Raw genomic sequence first — 21,221 nt, 5'->3', positions numbered from 1 at the left:
GGGAGGACCAGGGACCAGGGACTTCTTTCTCGCTGCATCCAGGTCAGTCGCTGCCCGGGGAGGGAGCTGACCTCGGGCAGGTGTCGGCCGTGGGGAGGCTGCTGTACCTGGGCCACGCCCGGCAGGCGCAGGAGGGAACGTACACCTGTGAGTGCAGCAACGTGGCGGGGAGTAGCAGCCAGGACCAGCAGCTGGAGGTGCATGGTGAGCCGGGCAGGGAGGACCTGACCCGGGTGGAAGGGGCTGGAAGGGCGGACAACCGGGCACCCCAGCAGGCAGAACCCGCCCCCCGGGAGACAGTTCTCTTAGGTTCCTGGCATTTTGCAAACTCCTCTCCCAGTCAGCTTCCTAGGAGGGGCGACATGATGCCATGTCACCCCACGGCCCCGAGGAAAGAAGCACTTCTTGGGCTGGCTGGGAAGGGAAGGACGTGACGAGGGGTCCCGATAGGGGGCAGATGCCCTGGCGCTGCGTTTGCCTGTCCCGCGGCAGCGGCACGGAGCAGCTCCACCTTATAGGATCACTCTAGAAAGTAAAACCAAGAAAGGTGCAGTTTGGCATCTTGGGGAGAAACCGTCCCATGGAATAATCCCCAACCCCAACCAATCCCCACGCCTGTTTGAGATCCAGAGAGCTGTTTTCTGAGGAAGGAAACCCCTCCCAGATCGGAGGGGCTGTTCTATGAGCTTGCGCCAAATAGCAGTGCCCCCCGCCACCCTCAGAGTCCCAGAACGCAGGGTGTGGGAGAGGGGCTGCGGGGTACTCTTATGACCCATTATAGAAGTGGGGAGCGGAGGCCCAGAGAAGTCAGGTCACCTGGCCAAGGGTGGTGGGGGGAGCAGACCTGGGAGGGGGCACCCACCATGGCAGTGGGGACGTGGCATGTGACATGTGGCAGCGGCTTTCCCTGACCTGTCTTCTGCCCACTCTCCAGTCCCTCCTCAGATCACTGCCCCCCGGGAGCCCCACACAGATGTGTCCGTGGTCGAGGATGGAGAGACCACTCTGGAATGCAGCGCCACAGGGAATCCCCCACCCAGGGTGACATGGCAACGGGATGACCAGCCGTTGGGGGCCGAGTCTGGCCTGCAGCTGCAGAACCAGGGCCAGAGCCTGCATGTGGTGCGGGCCCAGGCGGCCCACGCTGGGCACTACAGCTGCGTGGCTGAGAACGTGGCTGGCAGGGCTGAGAGGAGGTTCTCACTCTCTGTACTGGGTGAGGACCAGCAGACTGCCAAGGGGGGCCGGGAGGGGTGGCTGGAGAGGGCAAGGCTGGTTCCACCTCCAGCACAGTCCGCAGGAGAGCGTGATCTGTGTGGTGTTCCTGGGGTCTCCTCTTCCTGCGGTCAGGACTGCTGAGGGGGGCTGTCAGCAACACGGCTCTCAAAATCAGGACTGCCTCCAGTGAGCCCTGATTTCCCTCCCTCCTTCCCTCATGGTCCATTACCCTGTTCTGCACTATCCTATGTAATTCATATGTGAGACGGGAATCCCGAGGCCTGGGAGAGATCAGATTGACCATGAACGCTGTTAAGGGAAACCAGGGCAGCCTCCTGGAGGAGGTGGCCTTTTGGCTAAAATGTCAAAGTAGAGTAGGAGTTAAGCTGGTGCTGCGGTGAGGGGAAAGCACGCCAAGCAGAGGGAGCAGAGGGCCCGGAGGGGTGACTGTGTGCAGGACGGCTGGAGCAGCCTCACCATTCGGCCGTTTATTGAGCTCCGACGCTGCCTATAGTGTAACTAGTGCAGTTTGGGGTGGAGGCAGGCCTGGTAAGAGGTGAGATGGGAGAGTGGGGCAGGGGTCACTTTAGGGAAGCCCCCTCACCTTGCCCCTGGCCTTGCTGGGATCCCTCACCTCTCCCGGTTGTCCCTGTGGGGAGGCACGTGGCTGCTCTTTTGAATGGCTCCTCTAGAAACCACTGTCCTCCACACCGTGACGTGCATCTCGGGAACTCGGCCGCGGTCGCTTTTGCTCTAATTCTAGTCTCATTCGCTCAGCACCTGCCAGGCACTGTGCTAAGTCTTCAAACATTCTGGTTGAATCCTCCTGGCACGCCCTGGAGGTGCTGGGGAAACTGAGGCCCAAGGTGTCTGCCTCACACCAAAGTCCAATCTCCCGTCAGGGGGAACAGCTTCCATCTTGTCACTTCTGCCCCACAGATTCTGTCAAGTGGGGTGGAGGTCCTCAGGCAGGGAGGTCAGCGTGTGGGGGGAGCACCCCTGTCTGCACCTGGATGTGATTTCTTCTCTGTGTCTAGTGCCCCCAGAGTTTGTTGGCGACTTGGACCCCCTGAGCAACATCACAGTGGCCTTGCACAGTCCCTTGACGCTGCTCTGTGAGGCCACTGGCACCCCGCCCCCAGGGGTCCGCTGGTTCCGAGGGGAGGAGCCCATCAGCCCCGGGGAGGACACCTACCTCTTGGCAGGTAAGGTGCCCACCAGGGGGCGTGTGGCTGTCAGGTCTGACCTCTGCCTCCGCTCACTGACCCTGAGTTGCCAAGTCTGGTTGGAACCATTTCAAATGTACCCCAAAATACAGGTGCCGGGAGGGTGAATACTGGTCAGGTGATGTGCTCCAGGGAAAAAACTGGATTTAAGTAATTTTGGAAAGGCTTCCTACTCTGCTCCCCTTCTAGAGATTTCCAGTGACCACTTGCCTTGTCAAGGTACTGATGATTCCTGCAGCAAAAATTCTCATGGCCCTTATGAAACGTCCCACAGAGCAGCAGCAGGCTTGGAGAGGCTGATCTAAGCACCTTCTTTAAATAGGAAACCGCCTCCCAGAGGTGGTTTGTGATGGTTCTTGCTGGTATGTAAGTGGGGAAACCGAGACTGTGAGCCAGTGTTCCATCCAAATCTTGCGAGGACTTCAGGGTCCACTGAAGTTCCGCCTCCATGACCTATTGGTTGTTCTATACAGACAAAGTTGGGGTAGCAGATAAGTTTGCCCTTGTGCACCATGTCTGAGCATTCGGTGGGCCGCCCAAGGCATCGTGAGCATATGGACTCAAGGACTGCACATGGGTCTGGCAGAAGAGAAGGCGGCAATCAATTAGTGATGCCTGCTCTGGGCAGGAACAGCAGCACAATGTGTCCTGTGAAATCTTGGGCTGGTCTTAGGAGACCTCCGGCTTCCGCAGAGAGGAGCTGGCCTCAGAGAGGTGGCTTTCACAGAGCCCATCAGATTAGCCTGGGGTCTGACCTGGGCCAGGGCAGCACTGCCCCCTGCTCTTCTTTAACCCTGGCCAATCCCCAGAACTGGGGGTGGCCAGGTGACAGAGCTGTACTACTAGAACAGGGTCCTCAGTTTCCCCTGGGGCATGCCTGATGTCCCGGGGTTCCATCCGTTCACCCTCGGTGTCCCCGTCTGAGGAGTGGAGCCCTGGGCGGCACACACACATCTGGTGCTCCTCCTCCCGCTGGGCAGCTTGGGACGGAGGCTGCTCGTAGCCAGGCTTGGACCCCAGCTCCCCGCTCTCCCCAGGTGGCTGGATGCTGAAGATGACCCGAGCGCAGGAGCCAGACAGAGGCCTCTACTCTTGCCTGGCGAGCAATGAGGCTGGGGAGGCGCGGAGGAACTTCAGCGTGGAGGTCTTGGGTATGGCACAGCTAATCCCGGGGCACACCACCAGTGTCCCCTTCCTGAGAGCTTCAGGGAGCGGGCCCAGGACTAGGGGCGCCGGCTGTACCAGGTGTACAGGAAGGAGGGAGCGGTCAAGCCTTATTGTCTTTGCCTCGCCAGAAACCTCTGCTCTGAGGCTGCCATGGGGCTTCCCAGATGCAGCTGGGCCTAAGCCCATGTGGGAGGCGCCACCCAGTTGCTGGCCTTCCTCTGTCCAGGGCCTTCTCCCAGGGCTCCGGTATTCCCCTGAGTCAGCAGCCAATCTTCGTTAAACTTGCTTTCCCATGGAAGCAGTCATGAGGGGAAACTGAGGCACTGAAGAGAGACGCCCTGGACCCTCGGCCTTCTGCTCTGTGGTTTTTCAGGCCGAGTGGGCCAACTCTGGTCAGTAACAGTCCTCCCTGCTTCTCCCAGTTCCTCCTAGTATCGAGAATGAGGGCCTGGAGGAGGCCATCAAGGTCCCCGAGGGACAGACAGCCCACCTGACGTGCAATGCCGCAGGTAAGGGCCACACAGGACGGGCGCAGCAAAGGGGGGGACTGGAGCCCTGCGGGTCCGGCCTGCTTGTCCACAGCCCTGCTGCTCCCCACGGAGGCCTCCTCCATCCTGAACCCAGCACCATGGCCCCCGAAATTTTTGCACTCATCTCTCTGCTTCCCAATACTCTTCCCTGCTCCTCGCCTGACTACAGACCTCAGCTTCCAGACTCTCCAGAAGGAGTCCTTGGTTTACCCCTTGGACCGAGGGGCCACCTCTGCTGGGCCTCAGTGCTTCCCTATCGCAGCACTGACCGCACTGGCCCTCAGTGGCCTTGTGACATCTGTGTACCTCAGCTGGGTTCTGGGCTGCTGGAGGATCCAAGGGCTACCTTGTCTCCATGGTTTCCCCAGTGCTTGGTGGAGAAGGAGCCCATTAATGCTTATGGACTGGGGCAGATGGGTGGGTGGATGAATGGATGGATGGATGGATGGATGCATGGATGGATGGATGGATGGTTGGATAAATTTGTGGTTGAATCGATGGGTATATGGATGCATAGGAGGCTGTGTGGATGGATGGTTGAAGGAATGGATGGAGGGATGGATGGAGGGATGGAGGGATGGGGGGTTGGGGGGATGGATGGATAGATGGTAGGTGGGGGGATGGGATGAAGAACTTGCCTTGCTCTCTTGTCTACCTCATCTCTGTCCACTCCTTGGACAGAGGGCTTCTTGCCCTACTGCCCTATTTCTGGACAAAGACAGAGAATCCATGTTCCAGTTCCATGCTGGAGCACCTCTGTGCCCACCTGGTCAAAACCTATGGGATTGTCTTCCCTGCCTCTCTCATACGTGTGCAGGCCACCCGCAGCCCACGGTCACGTGGTTCAAAGATGGCAGGCCCCTAGCTGGTGGAGACGCCCACCACATTTCTCCAGATGGAGCCCTCCTGCAGGTCCTGCAGGCCAACCTGTCCAGTGCTGGCCACTACTCCTGCATTGCAGCCAATGCTGTGGGCGAGAAGACCAAGCACTTGCAGCTTAGCATCCTGGGTAAGTGCTGGCCACTGAAGATGCTGGTACGGGGGAAAGCTAAGGTGACCAACTCCTGAGGCAGCTCCCCATAAGGCGCTCCAGGACTTTTTCTCTCACTTCCCCCAGTCCAGCAGTAACAGCGGTGATATTGGTAGAACATCTGTCATGGGCCAGGCCTTGTGAGTGGTTGGGAACCTCCCCACCCCAAGTCACTGTGGACGCTCTGAGGCCCAGAGAGGCGAGGAGGTAGCTCCAGGCCCAAGGCAGGCTCACCCAGGCTGTCCTCTCCTGTGGTCAGTGCTGCACCGACAACTGTCCTGTTCGGCTGGAGACACAGGGATCTAGGCCATGAGAAGGGCAGGTGTAGTAGCAGGTGTAGTAAAACCTGTTTGTAGACACAGGTGGTGGAAGGGAAGAGTCCCCTGGGGCCAAAAGGGGAAGCCTTAGGACACTGGAGAGCAGCGGACCCCAGAACTCCACCTGCCCCAACTCAGGGCGGGTACCTCGGGGCTAAGAAGGCCCCAGTGGAATTTTTTGGAAATGGAGGAAGCTTTCCCTGGGCACGGGGTCCCCCAGAATTCACGTCTGGCAGCCCCAAGCAAGGGCTGCTGTGAGCCTCAGTCTCCCATCTGGGTAATGAAAACAGCAGGAGCACCCAAGGCTCTGAGCCTTCCTCAGATGCCCTGACCGGGGGTGCCCTCCTGCCCCCCTCCACAGTAGTTCCCACTATCCTGGGAGTGACCGAGAACATTGGGGATGAGGAGGTGACGGTCACCATCAACAACCCCATTTCTCTGATCTGCGAGGCGCTGGCCTTCCCCGCCCCCACCATCACCTGGATGAAGGACGGGGCCCCATTTGAGGCCTCTGACAACATTCAGCTGCTTCCAGGTGATGCCCCCTGAGGGTACGGGGGCAGGCGACACAGAGGAGGGGATCGGGGAGTCTGAGCTCATGCCTGAGGGAGACCTTGGCCCCTGCCCCCCAAGCAGGCACCCATGGGCTGCAGATCCTGAATGCCCAGAAGGAGGACGCTGGCCAGTACACCTGTGTGGTCACCAACGAGCTTGGGGAGGCCGTGAAGCACTACCACGTGGAGGTCCTCAGTGAGTCGGGGCCTGCAGGGCTCCCCTGTGCCCAGATGACACCCCAGGGTCTTCCTTTTAGGTCTGAGGACACAGGGAGGAAAGTGTAAGTGAGGGTGGAGCTCACATGGGCACCGAGACCCATGCCAGTCCTGTTTTCCTTCTGCCACTTGTATTGGGGTACACCCAAAAGCCCCAGAATTGAAGACCTGGAACCTCTCTGAAAGGTCTCCCAGAGGTCACCCTGCTCCAGACCTGACCTGTCTGTAACCTTCACTATCACCCTTTCCCCTAAGTGAGCGGCCTCAGGAGCGGGTCACTTTCCAGGGTCCCTGTTCCTCCACACTCGGGAGCCCCCCAATTCTGGGATAGCCTTGGAAGTAGTGAGCACAGGGTCTCCGTGCCCCTTCCCCACACCTGTTGTTCAGACCCCTCCTTGTGTTTTCAGTCCCTCCTTCCATCTCTAAAGACGACCCCTTGGGGGAGGTCAGCGTGAAGGAAGTGAAGACCAAGGTCAACAGCACTTTGACCCTGGAGTGTGAGTGCTGGGCCGCACCTCCGCCCACCATCAGCTGGTACAAGGATGGACAGGTGAGCGCCAATGCCGCGGCCACCTCGGGCCCTTATCTCTGGCTCCCCCATTCTGCCCAGAACCTTCTAGAAAAGGCAGCCAAGCAACTAGCCCACATCTGTCCAAAGAACATGAACCACCAGCCCCAAAATTCTATGCTCCATGTGTCCACTGCAGCACTAGTGACAATAGCTAGGCCCTGGGGGCCACCCAAGCGCCCCCTGGCAGAGGACTGGGTCCAGAGGAGGGGTCTGTCCCACTTGGGAGCACTTCTCAGCCATAGGAAAGACAGTAAAATGGAAGTTGCTGGAGGGAAGGGTGTCAGAGAAGCAAGCCAGGCTGGCAGGCCAGCATCAGAGTACACATAGCAGACGCGCCGACACAGCAAAACACTCACAAAACCGGGAGAGAGTGGCTTATACCAGCGGTGACTAGTACGAGGCGCCTGCAGAACACGAAGCAGCAAGGCGTGGCTTCTGAAGGGCAAAGGGGACAGTGGAAGAGAGCCGAAGGCGTGAGGGGAGCCGCGGCCGGGGGAGGATCTCGCAGGGTTGTGGGGATTAAATGAGTTGACCTTTTCCCCGAAGTACAATGACATTAGAGCACTGGCCCCAGAGGTGACCTGCACCCGCCCACCCTTTATTTTTTTTATAAGAAATCCAGCTCTTGGCAGGAGACCGCCTCATAGACGTTAAACCACGCGCCCATCTCGTTCTCTCCCGATGTTCAAGGCCCCGGATCTGGCTGCTCAAGGCCGTCAGGCGCTGTCGCTTGGCGGCGGGTTTTAAGTCAGGGCTCTCCTCCCCTGGCGCCTTCTGCCCCTCCCTCATCTGAACCCCGCGCCCCCTCCTCCCCGCAGCCGGTGGCCCCCGACCAGCGGCTCCACGTCCTGGGCGAAGGGCGGCTGCTGCAGATCCAGCCCACGCGCCTGTCGGACTCGGGCCGATACCTGTGCGTGGCCTCCAACGCGGCCGGGGAGGACGAGCAGGACTTCAGCGTGCTCATCCAGGGTGCGCCGGGGGCAGGGCCCCGCAGGGGCAGGGCGGGCCAGCAGGCGTGGCGCATCAGTCTTTAGGCCCGGGACGGGGTGGCCGATGAGTGGTCTGGGGGTGCTGGACGGTGGGGCCAAGGGGGGCGGGTGGGGGCTCACAGCACCCTGGCCTGGCAGCTCCTGCCCCATCCGCCATCTGCTCTGCAGCCCCCAAAGCTGCCAACATTGTGGTTGCTCCCCTGGCTTAAGGTGCCGTCTTAGAAAGACCCCCGCGCCAAGACCCCATGGACAGGACGGTGCTTTAGGCGCCCCTGAGGGTGCTTTAATAGCGCCCCTACTTCACTGGGTGCAGAGAGGAGCAAAGAGCCCTTGAGAGCTCCCTAGTGGGTCCGCAGCAAGAAGGACCTCGAGGGACTGCAGCAGCTGCACTCGGTCCCCACTTCCCCCGCCAGTCACCCGCCCCAGGGGACCTCTCCCATGGACAGAGGGGAACCGGGCTCTGACCTCTGGGAGGAGGAGGGAAGGAGGCAGGGAGAGGAGGGAAGAGGAGGGAGGGAAGAGGCTGATGGCCTCTTCTGGAGGCCTCAACTGGAGTTCAGGGATGAGTGCCAGAGCCAGGTTTCGCTGAGGGGTGCTTCTGGGGTGTCCTGGCAGAAGGACTCTGTTCTGGGGTGTTCATATGCTTCCACTTTGTCCTCTGGCCCCAGACTCCTGGGTAGGCACGACTGAATTTGTGACCGGCCCGTCCCTGCACCCCTGGGCCCTTGGAAAATGTGGGCCATCGCGTCAGGGGCCTCGCGGCCCTGCGGTTGGAGAGGCGGGCCATGCGCCCTGCGCTGGGGCAGCAGGTTCGCAGAAGCTTGTCAGAGTGTCCCAAGGAGTCTCTGAGGCCCTCAGATGTGTGCCTGAGAGGGCAGGGGCCTCACCCCAGTGCCGGGCAGAGAAGCTGCCCAGCGCACGCTGGTGAAACTGCCTTCAAGGGGGAAGGGGATTTGGCTGCAGTGGTGGGGTCCCCTCCCCCAGCAGTGTGTCCTGATGGCTTTGTCTCCTCCACCCAGTGCCCCCCATGTTTCAGAAGGTGGGTGACGCCAGTGCAGGCTTTGAGATCCTGTCCCAGGAGGAGGAGGCCCGGGGTGGGGTGACGGAGTACCGGGAGATCGTGGAGAACAACCCCGTCTACCTCTACTGCGACACCAACGCGGTGCCGCCCCCCAAGCTCACCTGGTACAGGGAGGACCAGCCCCTGGTGGCCACAGACGGGGTGTCCATCCTGCAAGGTAGGCAGGGACGTGCAGAAGTGGGGAGTTTGCAGGCGGGGACAGGGCACCCCCAAACCAGTGTGGGCCAGCTCGGCACCTTTCTCGGTGCTCCGTGCTGCTTGCTGTGTGACTCGGGTGGCCTCTCCAGGCCTGGGCACCTTTCTGACATAGCTGGAACCTTCTAGAAAATGAGGGCCAGGCCACCTCCGAGACTGGCCATGTCCTGGAATAGTCCCCCAAAGCTCAGCAATTACTGGAGGGAGCCGGGTCTTTGCTGAGCAGCTCAGAAGACTTGTGACCCCACATGTTGATGACACTCCCCCAACTCCCCTCGAGGGCCGCCTGGGGTCAAAGCTCATGGCACATGCGATTTTGGTTTTCTTTTCGCCACCTTAAATATTTGCGGGGGACACCAGGTGTCCTTGATGCGACCCAGGCCCCCTTCAGGGCAGGTGCCTCTCCTGGCCCTGGCTCAGGCCTCTGTCCCTGCAGGGGGCCGGGTCCTGCAGATCCCCCTGGTGCGCGCTGAGGACACCGGGAGGTACTCCTGCAAGGCCTCCAATGAGGTGGGCGAGGACTGGCTGCACTACGAGCTGCTGGTGCTGAGTGAGTGGCCCCGGGGTTGGGGTCTCGGCCTAAGGCCCCCAGCACCTCCCCTGAGCGCCCTGGAGGTCCTGGGAGGGTGATAATAAGGGGGTCACAGCCTGGGCTCTGAAACCTGGCAGGGCTGGGCACCAATGCCACATGGGCCACGTCCTGCTGTGTGACCTGTCGTCGGTCTCCACCCTCTCTGTGCGTCGGGGTCTGCGTTGGGGCTGGGGGGCTTGGTGAGCAGGGCACGGGAGTCCCAGCCTGCTCCTGGCACTGAGGGCCGCTCTCGCCCCCATGCCCTCCCAATGGGCACCTTTCCCAGGAGGCCCCCGCTCCTCACCCTGCTGTCCCCCACCCCAGCCCCACCTGTGATCCCGGGAGACACGGAGGAGCTGGTGGAGGAGGTGACCGTCAACGCCAGCAGCACTGTCAGCCTGCGGTGCCCGGCCCTGGGCAGCCCCGTGCCCTCCATCTCGTGGCTCCAGAACGGGCTGCCTTTCTCCCCAAACCCCCGGCTGCAGGTCCTGGAGGATGGGCAAGTCTTGCAGGTCAGGGCCCAAGGCCAGGGCTGGGGGGGCCTGTGTGGTTTGTCTGGGAACCGAGGAGCCGCCATCGTCTGTGGCGCATGAGGCTCTTTGCCTGAAATCGTCCTGGAGCACCTGGGGTCCCACTCCGCTCCCCAAGCAGCCCGAGGGGGTGCCTCGCTGGAGGGCAGGCAGCGCTATGCCTGAAGGCGCACCCACACGCCCCACCCAGAGCCCCTGACACCTGAGGAGTTGTGCTGGGACCCCTGGCAGCACCCGTGGCCAATGCCGAGCCCCTGAAGGCCAACAGCGTGGAGCAGCCCCACAGGGGGTGGAGAGCGGCTGTTCACCACAGACTCACCAGCACTATCCTCACTCCCCTGTGCCACAGAACACCCTAGATGGATGTGGGGGTGCATGCACAGAGCAGAGCCCACTAAGGGCTGCTCCATGTAGACAAAGGAGACCTTCTAGGGAGTTCTTGGACCTAATTCTAGGGGGGTGTCTGGGTAGACACCCCATTCCAATGAGCAGTTCTCAGACACTGAAGGGTGACTCAATTCTGCCCCCGTCTACCCAGAGGTAACACCTGATTCCACAGCTTGAGGGCTCAGTCTCTAAGCTCTCCAGCACCCCCCCACACACACCAGGTGCCACTGTGAGCCCAGGCTGTCACCTGAGCTTCTGTGCACCAGATTGGAGGCTCCCACGACTTTCCTGTGACTCAGGTGCCCATCACAGGCCCAGTTGCCACCTGTGCTTCTAACCAACTGGCTGTAAAAAGGAGTTCCTGAGCCCCCCTTCTTGGGTTTGTTTAATTAACAAGATATCTTAATTAACTAGATAACTGATTTATTACAAAGGCTATAACAGCCAGGTGGAGGGTGACATGTGGGTGGGGTATAGGAAGCGACACAGACATCCTGCCCAGGTGCACCCTGCTCCCCAAATCTCCGCGTGTTCACCAGCCCAGAAGCTCTCCCAAGCCCATCTGCTTGGCCTGATTGGTCTGGACATTCCAGCCTTCTAATCACATGGCTGGTCCCCCTGGCAACTAGCCCCCACCCTTAGGTGCTTCCAAAAGTCGCCTCAGTCCGATAGCAGGAGACACCCACATCACTCTCAACGCCAGGGAGCCCCGGCTTCTGGAAGCTGCGAGCAGGGATGTGGGCAAGACCTGCTGTGCAGAGGCAGGGTCCTGGCGTTCGAGGGGCTGAAGCCTGTGTTTCTTACAAGCACAGCATCGCGGCTTCTGAGCTCCCTGCGCCCGCTGCAGCTGGGGTGGGAGGGAGGAGCCCCACAGTGGGCCTCACCAGAGTGAGCTGGGCCCACCAGGCCGGGCACCTGGCAGACACCTGCTCCCTGTGCCCACAGGTTTCCACGGCGGAGGCGGCCGACACTGCCAGCTACATGTGTGTGGCTGAGAACCTGGCGGGTTCTGCGGAGAAGCTCTTCACCCTCAGGGTACAAGGTGAGCTGGCCCCAGGCCCTGGGGACCCAGCCAGGAGGGGCAGGTGTTCTGGGCCCTGGGGTACCGAGTGTCTGGGGCCCTGGGGTCCGCGCTCAGAGCTCAGGCATCCAGTCTTGGCACCAGCCACATCCTGGGATGGCAACATCGGGGGGCCCTGGTCATGGGCCTTACGGCACGTTCTGGGGCCGCCGCAGTGTGCCTGGCTTGGGCTGCTGCGCTCCCTGGGCCCGCGGCTTCCTAAAGTCAGAGGGTGACCTGTGGGGTCGCACTCTCTACCTGTGCCTCCAGATGTGGGGAGCAGTGACCTCCGGGGCAGAGGGGCGACAGTGTTGGCACTCAGATCTAGAACGGAAACCCATTTTATATGCTGGCTCTTGCCCCACCGCTGAGTGGCCTGGGAAGGGACTCGCCCCCGATGGCCCAGCCCCGTTCCCATCCGCGGGAGGTCCTGCCTTCTTTGGCCACGTTGTTCCAGGGCGTGCGAGGTGCAGCGCCCGGGCTCGTCGGGCCTGGCCCGCTCCCTGGCTCTCTGCCCTCTGCTGGGGTGCGTCCTCACGCGGCTCTCTCTGCTCTGGTGGCCGTGGGGAAGTCCCGCCACGAATCGCAGGCCCAGATTCGGAGCAGGTCTCCAGCATCCACAACAGCAGCGTGTCCCTCCCCTGCGACGTCCGCGCCCACCCGAACCCAGAGGTCACGTGGTACAAGGACGGCCGGGCCCTCTCCCTGGGAGCGGAGGTCTTCCTCCTGCCTGGTGGGTGAACTGAGGCGAGGGGCCCAGCTCTGAGGTTCTATGAAGGGCCACATGGCTTCCCCTAACCTGGGGCCAGGCTGGGGGCTTTAGGCCAGGCCTGTTGGCTGGTGCGAGGGGCGGCTCCCTCCCTCCCCCCCGCAGGCACCCACACACTGCAGCTGGCTCGGGTACAGCCATCCGACTCCGGGACATACGTATGTGAGGCCCTCAACGCCGCCGGCCGAGACCAGAGGCTGGTGCAGCTCAGCGTGCTGGGTACGTCCTGCCCCCAACCTCACATCCCGTCCCCGCCCCTGCCATCAGCCTCAGCTCCGCACCCCTGGGCAGCACAGCTGCCCTGCAGCGACCCCGTCCGGGTGGCGGAGATCCTGGTCTGCAGAGCTGCACACACTCGGGCTGGGCACTCAGCCCTGCACACATTTGCTCTGTGACCTCGGGCAAGTGCCCCCCACCCCGAGCCTCAGGTTTCCCACCCACATGGTGCCAAGGGTCTCCGGGTGAAAGGACGGCTGTGAGCTCTCAGCGCTGTGCCTGGAGTTCTGAAGCTGAGGAACCTGTCCCAGCTGAGATTCTTAGCATGGAGTTTGTTTGGGGTCGCAAGCTCTTCCCAGTCCTTTGGGGACAAGCTGGCCCAAGACATATGAGCCAGGACTCACGGGAAGTTTCCTCCTAGCCGGCCACCACTCCGTGGGCTCACAGCCAGGGTGGGGGCTTCTATATTGGTTTGCTGGAGGAGATGGGGTGGTGGGAGCCCCAGAGAGGGCACTAACCCAGCTGGGGCCTGCCCCGCAGAGGGAAGAGCTGGGGGAGCTGTCAGAGCATCTCCCCGCAGAAGAGGCTGAGGCCCAGAGAGGGCAGGAGGCTTTGCTTTTCCCAGGTCACCCAGCAGGTTCTTGGTGGGCTGGCCTGAACTCCCTGGATCTGTGCCCTCCCCTGGGGTGAGGTCCACACGTGACCCCTGTGGGCTGTTAATCTGCGGCCTCTACAACTCACTCCCCTGTCTCTGGCCCAGTTCCCCCCACTTTCAGGCAGGCCCCCGGTGGTCCCCAGGATGCGGTTCTAGTGCAGGCAGGGGACAAGGCTGTGCTGAGCTGTGAGACAGACTCGCTCCCTGAGCCAGCTGTGACCTGGTTCAAGGACAGGCAGCCCCTTGTCCCGGCACAGCGGACCCAGGTGCTTCCAGGTGGGCAGAAGCTGGAGATCCTGGACACCCAGGTGAGCAGCCTAGTGGCCCAGGTAGCTGTAGGGATATGCCTCCTGGTCCCAGTGACCCTGGGTGGGGCAGTGAGGGGGCACCCAGGGCAGGGGCTACTGCCTCCAGGGCCTACCAGACTCCTGGCTGAGTTGATGAGCAGCCTCTAGAGCTTCCACCCACAGAATGACCTTGAGCACGTGCCCCCCACTGACCTCAGTTTTCCTGGATCTAGGGGTTTATCCAGGCCCTTCTGGTGATGGCTTTCTAGGGGTCTCTCGCCCTCACTCCCTGGGGCGAGATGTTTGCTGGGTGGGTCCATCCTGGCCTCCTCTCTCCTGGCCCACCCAGAACAAGGAGCCTTTTCCTCCAGCTTAGCCCACAGGATGGCTGGTTTGGGGGAAGGGGAGTCTTCCAGGGCCTGTACACTCCCTTTCCATCAGCCTCCTGCCTCTCCAGGTTCTTGGGAAAGGTCAGCGGCTCCCTTTTCCCCCTGGCTTCTCAGGCAGGATGTGCAGGTCTGGGAATCACTGCTCTGGAAGGTTCTGGGACCTGTGTGTTTGGGGGAACCCCTAGGCTCCCCTCTCCCTCCCCATGTATATATTCCCCACATGCTCTCTGTCCCAGGTGTCAGATAAAGGTCTCTACAGCTGTAAAGTCAGCAATGTGGCCGGGGAGGCCATGCGGACCTTCATTCTCACCGTCCAGGGTAAGCTGGGAGCTGGCGAGAGCCTTTCCAAGGGACCCCTTGCCACACTCGGGAGGCCAAGGATGCAAGGGCAGGAGCTGGAGAAGGGGGATTATTGGGTCCCTGAGGGCAAAGGTATTTCAGCCTGAGCCCAGCCTTCTCTGTTACACCGGTAATGGCTGCCTGAAGTGCACCACTTCATCCTGGCTGAGCAAGAGCATTGGGATTGATTAGTGATGCCTGCCTGGGCACAGGCTGCAGACTGTGTATGTTAGCCACACGAGAAACATCTTTGTGCTGAGCACATCCTCTTAGGCTCTGCTTTGTAAATGTTTTGAAACATTACATATTTCAAATGTCCATGTCTGAAACAGCCAGCTGCTGGTTGTGTTTACATTTGTGAGTAAAACAGCCTGGGTCACCATTAGTGGCTGAGCACAAATGTTGGCTCCTAAGCCCAGGGGAGACCTTCTAGGGTACCCAACTCTACCCAAGAGGAAGGAAGTAGCAGGAGGAGTCTTAGGTTCTGGGGATCTGGCTTCCCTCCTGTAGTATCCCCAACATTTGAGAACCCCGAGACGGAGTTGGTGAGCCAGGTGGCTGGAAGCCCCCTGGTCCTGGCCTGTGATGTGACGGGGGTCCCTGCGCCCACTGTGACCTGGCTGAAGGACAGAATGCCCGTTGGTGAGTATGTGCAGCCTTGTCTTTTGAGTGTTGATACCCCTTTATTGAATGGAGTAATGGTGAAAGAGGGGGGCATTGTTGGCTGTAACTGTTCTTGGCAAAATCAACAGCTGGCAATGTGGTGCTGGTCCCATGCCCCATTTCTCTGTCAATGTGGCCCTAAAAGCCCCAACATCAGGAATTGCTCTGGGGGCTTCAGGGCCCCCGCTGCGTGTGCTCCCACCGGCTCCCACGAGGATGAAGCGCTATGTGGGAGCTGAGGGCCTGCTGGCCGACCCCGGGCTTGGCACTGGCCCCCACAGCTGCTCCCACTCTGGTAGCTGTGGTCACTTAGCTGCGACCTGGCCCCACAGTCACTGACCCCATCCAGGCCTTTGTCCCAGCCCCACTCTCTCCCTCCCCCCTACCTGGCCATCAGCTGAAGAGCCCTGTGGTGCCAGCCCCACTGGCCCCGGCGAGGGCAGTAGATCCACGCTGGACTCCAGCGCAGGCTCCATGTGGCAAGAGGGCGCTTCAGGGCCCGCTGAACACTGTGGGGTGGGGTCCTTTGGGAAGAACGTCCCAGTGGAAGGAAGTAGAGCCAGCAGACAGACCAGGCTGCGGCGGACCATGATGACACTGGAAAGAGACTCAGTTTCCCCCTGAGCACAAGAAGGGGTGGGGTACTCGAGGCTTCCTGGGATCTTTCCCTCTTGGCCTGGGGGAGGGACATTGCCCTGGGAGCCAGGTGACCCTTGCTCCTGGGGGCCGGGGGGCGGGTCTGTGCAGCTGCAGGCTGGCACGCCCCTCTGCCCCACAGAGAGCAGCGTGGTGCACGGCGTGGTCTCCCGGGGGGGCCGCCTCCAGCTGAGTCGCCTACAGCCCACCCAGGCTGGCACCTACACGTGTGTGGCAGAGAGCGCCCAGGCCGAGGTCCGCAAGGACTTCGTGGTGGCTGTGCTGGGTATGTCTGTGCCCTCCCACCCCCGCGCCCCTGGCGCCCCATCCCCACGCCAGCCCCTGCCAGCGCCCCCTCTCACCACTGCCCCTGCCACAGTGGCCCCCCAGATTCGGAGCTCGGGCACCACACAGGAACACAGCGTGCTGGAGGGGCAGGAGGTGCGGCTGGACTGCGAGGCCGACGGGCAGCCGCCACCCGACGTGGCCTGGCTGAAGGACGGGGGCCCCCTGGAAGAGCGCGCGGGCCCCCACCTCCGGTAAGGCTGGCCCACGCCCTCCCCTGCCCCAGCAGCGCCCGTGAATCCTCACGGCCTGTGCTCCCCCTTCCAGGTTCTACCTGGACAGAAGCTCCCTGGTGCTGAAGGGCCTGAGGGCCTCTGACTCGGGCGCCTACACCTGCGTGGCCCACAACGCGGCCGGGGAGGACGCCCGGCTGCACGCCGTCAGCGTGCTGGGTGAGAGCGGCCGGAGAGTGGCCGGGCGGCGGGAGACCTGCTCCGAGCCCCGGCCTGGCCACGCCGTGAGCTGAGTGGGGCCTGGTCTGCCCTCTCTGGGCCCAGTGCCCCCTGCTCAGACTAGAGGCACAGCCACTCTGGGGGTGCAGCCAGGGAGTCGGGGAGAGGGAGATGAGAAGAGGGTCCCTGGGGGCCGTGCCCGCAGCGCAGGCTTCCTCCTCGGGTGGGGGGCATGTGGCTCCCCTCCATGACGGCCGGTTGTGGCCAAAGTCTGGCCTCAACAACCACCTCCCAGAACTTCCCTGTCCCCGCGCTCACCCCCTCACTGCCTGCTTTATTCTCCGTGCACCCCCAGTTCCTCCCACCATCGAGCAAGGGGCCGAGGGTTCGGGGACCCTCGTGAGCAGGCCAGGGGAGCTGGTGACCATGGCATGCCCGGTTCGGGGCTCCCCGCCCATCCGTGTGAGCTGGCTCAAGGACGGCCTGCCCCTTCCGCTGTCCCAGCGCACCCACCTCCATGGCCACGGCCGCACCCTCAGGTAGGGGGTGGAGTCCGGGCCCGGCTGGCCGGGGGCACACACCTGCAGACACGCTCTTCAGGCAGCTCAGGTTTAAAAACATACCTGGATGGTGTTTAGAATGAGAATAAGATAAACACATGGGCATTTGTGACAGGGAGGAGGAGAAGACCCCCCCCCCCAAATGACGCTGGGGGAGCTCAGTGATCCCAGTGACGACATCTGGTTGCACTGGACTCAGCCTGACCCTGGCTGGGGGAAATCAGGGAGGGCTTCCTGGAAGGAGGTGCCTGAGCAAAGTCTTCACACGTCAGCCACACTTACAGAGCGCCTGCCCTCCGGGCACCGGGGAGGGATAGAAGACAAACAGATGTGAAAGTGAAATGGCACGTGGGGCACAGCTCTGTGGACTGCGCCCAGCTGCTCGTTAGGTCAGCTCTAAGGGTCCTGGCATGTGTGGCAGGGGCTGAGTAAAGATCACCGCGGTCATTGATGAGCAGCACAGGAGGAGAGGTCAGGGGGAAAAGAGGGCCTACAGAAAGGAGAGTGGGGCAGACAGTGGGTGGGGACTGCTCTGGGGAGCCCCACAGGCACCAGAGCCTCAGGAAAGCAGCGGGCGAGGTGGTTTAGAGAAGGAGGCAGACAGGGGCACCAGGAGTGTGGGCACCAGGAACCGGGAAGGAGGAAGCAGAGGCTGGGCTGGGGCGCATTTCAGCCACTCCAGCAAGCGGCTGGGAGACAGGATGATCCCTGGAGAAGGACAGGACCTGCCACTGACCGGCCCCTCTCCCCTCTCTCGTCCTCCCCTCCACTCTTGAGGGGTTCAGGATCTCCCCGGTGCAGCTGGCAGATTCTGGCACCTTCACCTGCGTGGCTGCGAGCCCGGCCGGCGTGACCAACAGGAACTTCAGCTTGCGGGTGCACGGTACGCGGGGCGCCTCGTGGGTCCGCTGGCCTTCGGGGTGGGACGCAGAGCCTTGGGGGCCCCTGTGGCTCCTCAACCTGATTCCCTCGGCTGCTCATTCATTCATCTCACGAGCAGTCGTCGGACACGTGGTGTGCCAGGGACACCCAGGCTCCGGATGGGAGCAGAGTGGACCCCGCCACCAGGGCAGTTCAGAGAAACAGCTCTGTAAGGAGACGAGAGGTGCCAGGGGAAGGAGGGTGCTGTGGGATCACAGAGGAGGCATCTCACCTGGCGTGGGAGCTCAGGGAAGACTTCCTGGAGGAGGTGAGGTCCAAGCCAAGGACTAGAGATGAGAAGAAATTGTCCAGAAGGGCGTTCTGGCCAGTAGGAACAGCCTGTGCCAAGGCGCAGGGGTGAGGGCCGCCTGGCATGGGATGAGATGGCGCCTGTCCACTCTCGCCTGCACAGAGCCGCCTGTCCTGGAGCCGGTGGAGTTAGAGGAAGATGTGGCAGTGGTGCGGGGCTCTCCGCTGGTCCTCCCCTGTGAAGCCCAGGGCAGCCCCCTGCCCCTCGTGTCGTGGCTGAAGGATGGGGAGCCCTGGTTGTCCCAGAGTCTGGAGCAGGGTCCTGGTCTGCAGCTGGAGGCGGTGGGACCCAGTGACTCGGGGACCTACTCCTGCGTGGCCGTGAACGAGGCGGGCGAGGCCAGGAGGCACTTCCAGCTGACCGTGATGGGTGGGTGCCCGCCCTCAGCGCGTTCCCGCTGGCCCAGGGAGGGCAGGGTGGGCCTCTCGGGCGGTGGAGAAGGCAATGGGGAAGTGAGCTCCCCGCCCCCACCCCTGCCCCGCATGTCAGGGATGTCTCTGGGGAGGGGGGCTGGGGTAAGGTTCCCTGACCTTGCTCCTGGGCAGGGGCGCCTGGTGGCTTCCTGTTCTGGGGGCTATGCTCCCCTGTCCAGTCTCCCGAGCCATGTAAACAGCATCACGACCCTGACATCTGGGGGGCAGGGTCCTAAGTTTCCAGCTCAAAATGTTTTAAGTGATGAGCTGTAGATTAGACAAGCTTGTGTCGATGGTGGTTCCCCTCCCCACTGTGTCTCAGCTGGTTTCAAATAATCATGTCCCAAATACAGGCTCAATCCATCCAGCACCACCCCCACCACCTCCCTAGGCTGTCAGCACCCGGCATCTGGAGGGTACGGGGTGCAAGTAAGCCCCAGCTCTCAGCTCTCTGGGCACAGCCTCCATGGCTGACCCACAGTGGGGTGTCTTGCAGATCCCCCCCACATCAAGGACTCAGGCCAGCCTGCAGAGCTATCACTGACCCCCGGCACCCCCTTGGAGCTCCCCTGTGATGCCCAGGGCACCCCCCAGCCCAACATCACCTGGCATAAGGATGGGCAGGCCCTGAGCTGGACAGAGAATGGCAACAGGGCTGGCCGGGTGCTGCGGGTGGACGCTGTGCAGGTGCTTCTGCCCTACCCCCTGTGGGATGAGGCTGGGGGAGGGCCGGAGGGACCAGGCAGCACTTGGCAAGATTTGGCTGAGCTCCAACTTCATGCAGGGTGAGGATGCAGAGATGACCCACCAAGTCAGAGTCAAGGCTGATGGGGAAACCAGCCTGGCCAGAGGAGGGCTGGTGCCGTGAGAGGGGACTTCCTGGAGGAGGCAGGCTTTGCCCCACCTCTGAAGCAAGGATGAGGGGGGCCTAGAGAAGCACTGTCATGGGGGGGGGGCAGGTGGGTTGGAAGGTGGGAAGGCAGACTCAGTAGACCTGCGTCTGGATCCTGGACTCTTACTTGTAAAGGAAACCAGATGGGGCAGTGGGCAGGCTGGGGCAGGAACAGCTGGTCACCCTGCTCCATCCCCAGGTGGGCGATGCCGGACTATACACTTGCCTGGCCCAGAATCCAGCTGGTGAAGCTGAGAAGAGTTTCCGGGTCAGAGTTCAAGGTAGGGGCTGCCGGAGCAGAGGTAGGAGAGGGAAGCAGGACTGGACCTGCAGGGGTGGATCTGTTTCTCATGCCCTCTGCTCCTGACAGCTCCCCCAAATGTTATCGGGCCCCGAGGCCCCCGCTCTGTGGTTGGCCTGGCACCAGGGGAGCTGGTTCTGGAATGCTCCGTGGAGGCAGAACCAGCACCTGAGATCGAGTGGCACCGAGATGGCGTCCTGCTGCAGGTGGGGGCTGAGCTGGGGACCCGGGGGCCCAGCCTTTGTCCCTCCCAGACCCCAGACCGTGATGGGACCCCAGGGGCAGAGGGCCTGCTCAGTGCCAGCACTTTGCAAACCCCCTCCCCTGACCTCCCTCACCCCTCTTATTACGGTCACCCTATTAGGTCACCTTAGCTGCGGGGAGACACGGAGGCCAGACTAAGGTCTGCACCCAGGTCTTCCCACGCTGCTTTTCCACAGTCCCTTCGAGCTGCAGTTGGCTGCTGCGTGGCCCGGGCTCAGTTACTGCTCCTCTCTGTGCTACACAACCAGGGCTGTAGGTCTCTTGGTCTGATCACAAGCCCCCTCTGCAGAGCTCCCAGGCGTTCATTCCCTCCCATGCAGGTCCATTTCCTTGGGGGGCCTCTGTGTGTGTCAAGTTCGGGGCTGCAGGTCAACCCAGAAAGGGGCAGAGGCCCCTCCGGTTCCCGGCTCCCCCAGCCAGTCTACCTGGCCTGGCCTGGCCGGGTGCGGATGGGGTCTCTGACCCTAGGGCTCCAGAGAGGGGAATCCCCCCTCCCTGCAGCAGCCTGGACTGTGACCTGGTGGTCATCTCTGCCTCCTCACGCCGCAGGCGGACGCGCACACCCAGTTCCCAGAGGGAGGCAGGTTCCTCCGGCTGCAGGCCCTGAGCCTGGCCGACGGCGGGGACTACGGCTGCACGGCCCGCAACGCCGCGGGCAGCACCAGCGTGGCCTTCCACGTGGAGATCCACAGTGAGTGGCGCCGCCCCACCGCCCCGACCCCCTTAGAGCGACAGGCTCCCGCGCCCACGCCCTCTCGCCCTCTCCAGCGGTGCCCACCATCCGGCCGGGACCACCCGCGGTGAACGCCTCTGTCAACCAGACAGCCCTGCTGCCCTGCCAGGCAGATGGCACCCCTCTGCCCCTGCTGAGCTGGCGGAAGGACGGAGCCCCCCTGGATCCTGAGAACCCCAGGTGGGCATTGGGGGGGGCTTCAGGGCTACGTCTGCAAGCTGGAAACAAATCCTCTCGGGCAGGTGGGGCAGAAAGGAGACGTCTCATCAGGACAGGGGCCCCTGGGAGCCCCGGGACAGGGTGCCCGCCGGCCAAGGGTGCCGAGAGCCCGGGAGCCCTCTGCCGGTCCACCTGTCCATCTGTCTGGTTTTGACTGTGGTCCCTACGCTAATCTCTGTTACGGGGTTGGGGGGCTTCTTGCCCCTCTGCAGCTCCCCCTCCCTCCCTCTGGCCTCAGCTTATTGCCGTCAAGGCTGGGTTCTTGGAGTCCTTAT

At 62.2% G+C, this 21,221-nt stretch overlaps 1 protein-coding gene across 1 annotated transcript in view; it reads left to right on the top strand.

Annotated features, from left to right (window-relative positions):
• Positions 1–21,221, top strand: part of HMCN2 (hemicentin 2) — a 117,886-nt gene that overhangs the window by 73,811 nt on the left and 22,854 nt on the right. The window contains 30 exon segments of the mRNA XM_037491448.2: positions 43–204; positions 935–1,216; positions 2,256–2,423; positions 3,482–3,595; positions 4,034–4,120; positions 4,959–5,150; positions 5,850–6,023; positions 6,125–6,238; positions 6,666–6,808; positions 7,648–7,798; positions 8,838–9,056; positions 9,531–9,644; positions 9,990–10,177; positions 11,528–11,624; positions 12,214–12,375; positions 12,517–12,630; positions 13,388–13,590; positions 14,195–14,276; positions 14,808–14,939; positions 15,739–15,882; positions 15,976–16,135; positions 16,209–16,333; positions 16,689–16,872; positions 17,679–17,776; positions 18,227–18,493; positions 19,034–19,224; positions 19,629–19,710; positions 19,800–19,936; positions 20,544–20,685; positions 20,763–20,907. Coding sequence (XP_037347345.1) covers positions 43–204; positions 935–1,216; positions 2,256–2,423; positions 3,482–3,595; positions 4,034–4,120; positions 4,959–5,150; positions 5,850–6,023; positions 6,125–6,238; positions 6,666–6,808; positions 7,648–7,798; positions 8,838–9,056; positions 9,531–9,644; positions 9,990–10,177; positions 11,528–11,624; positions 12,214–12,375; positions 12,517–12,630; positions 13,388–13,590; positions 14,195–14,276; positions 14,808–14,939; positions 15,739–15,882; positions 15,976–16,135; positions 16,209–16,333; positions 16,689–16,872; positions 17,679–17,776; positions 18,227–18,493; positions 19,034–19,224; positions 19,629–19,710; positions 19,800–19,936; positions 20,544–20,685; positions 20,763–20,907 — 4,573 coding nt within the window.

The sequence above is a fragment of the Talpa occidentalis genome, unplaced genomic scaffold (assembly GCF_014898055.3).
Source record: "Talpa occidentalis isolate TD23 unplaced genomic scaffold, MPIMG_talOcc4v2.1 talOcc4.7, whole genome shotgun sequence".
Taxonomy (NCBI): domain Eukaryota; kingdom Metazoa; phylum Chordata; class Mammalia; order Eulipotyphla; family Talpidae; genus Talpa; species Talpa occidentalis.
The sequence above is the reverse complement of the archived record's forward strand: the minus strand, read 5'-3'. Positions and strand labels throughout refer to the sequence as shown.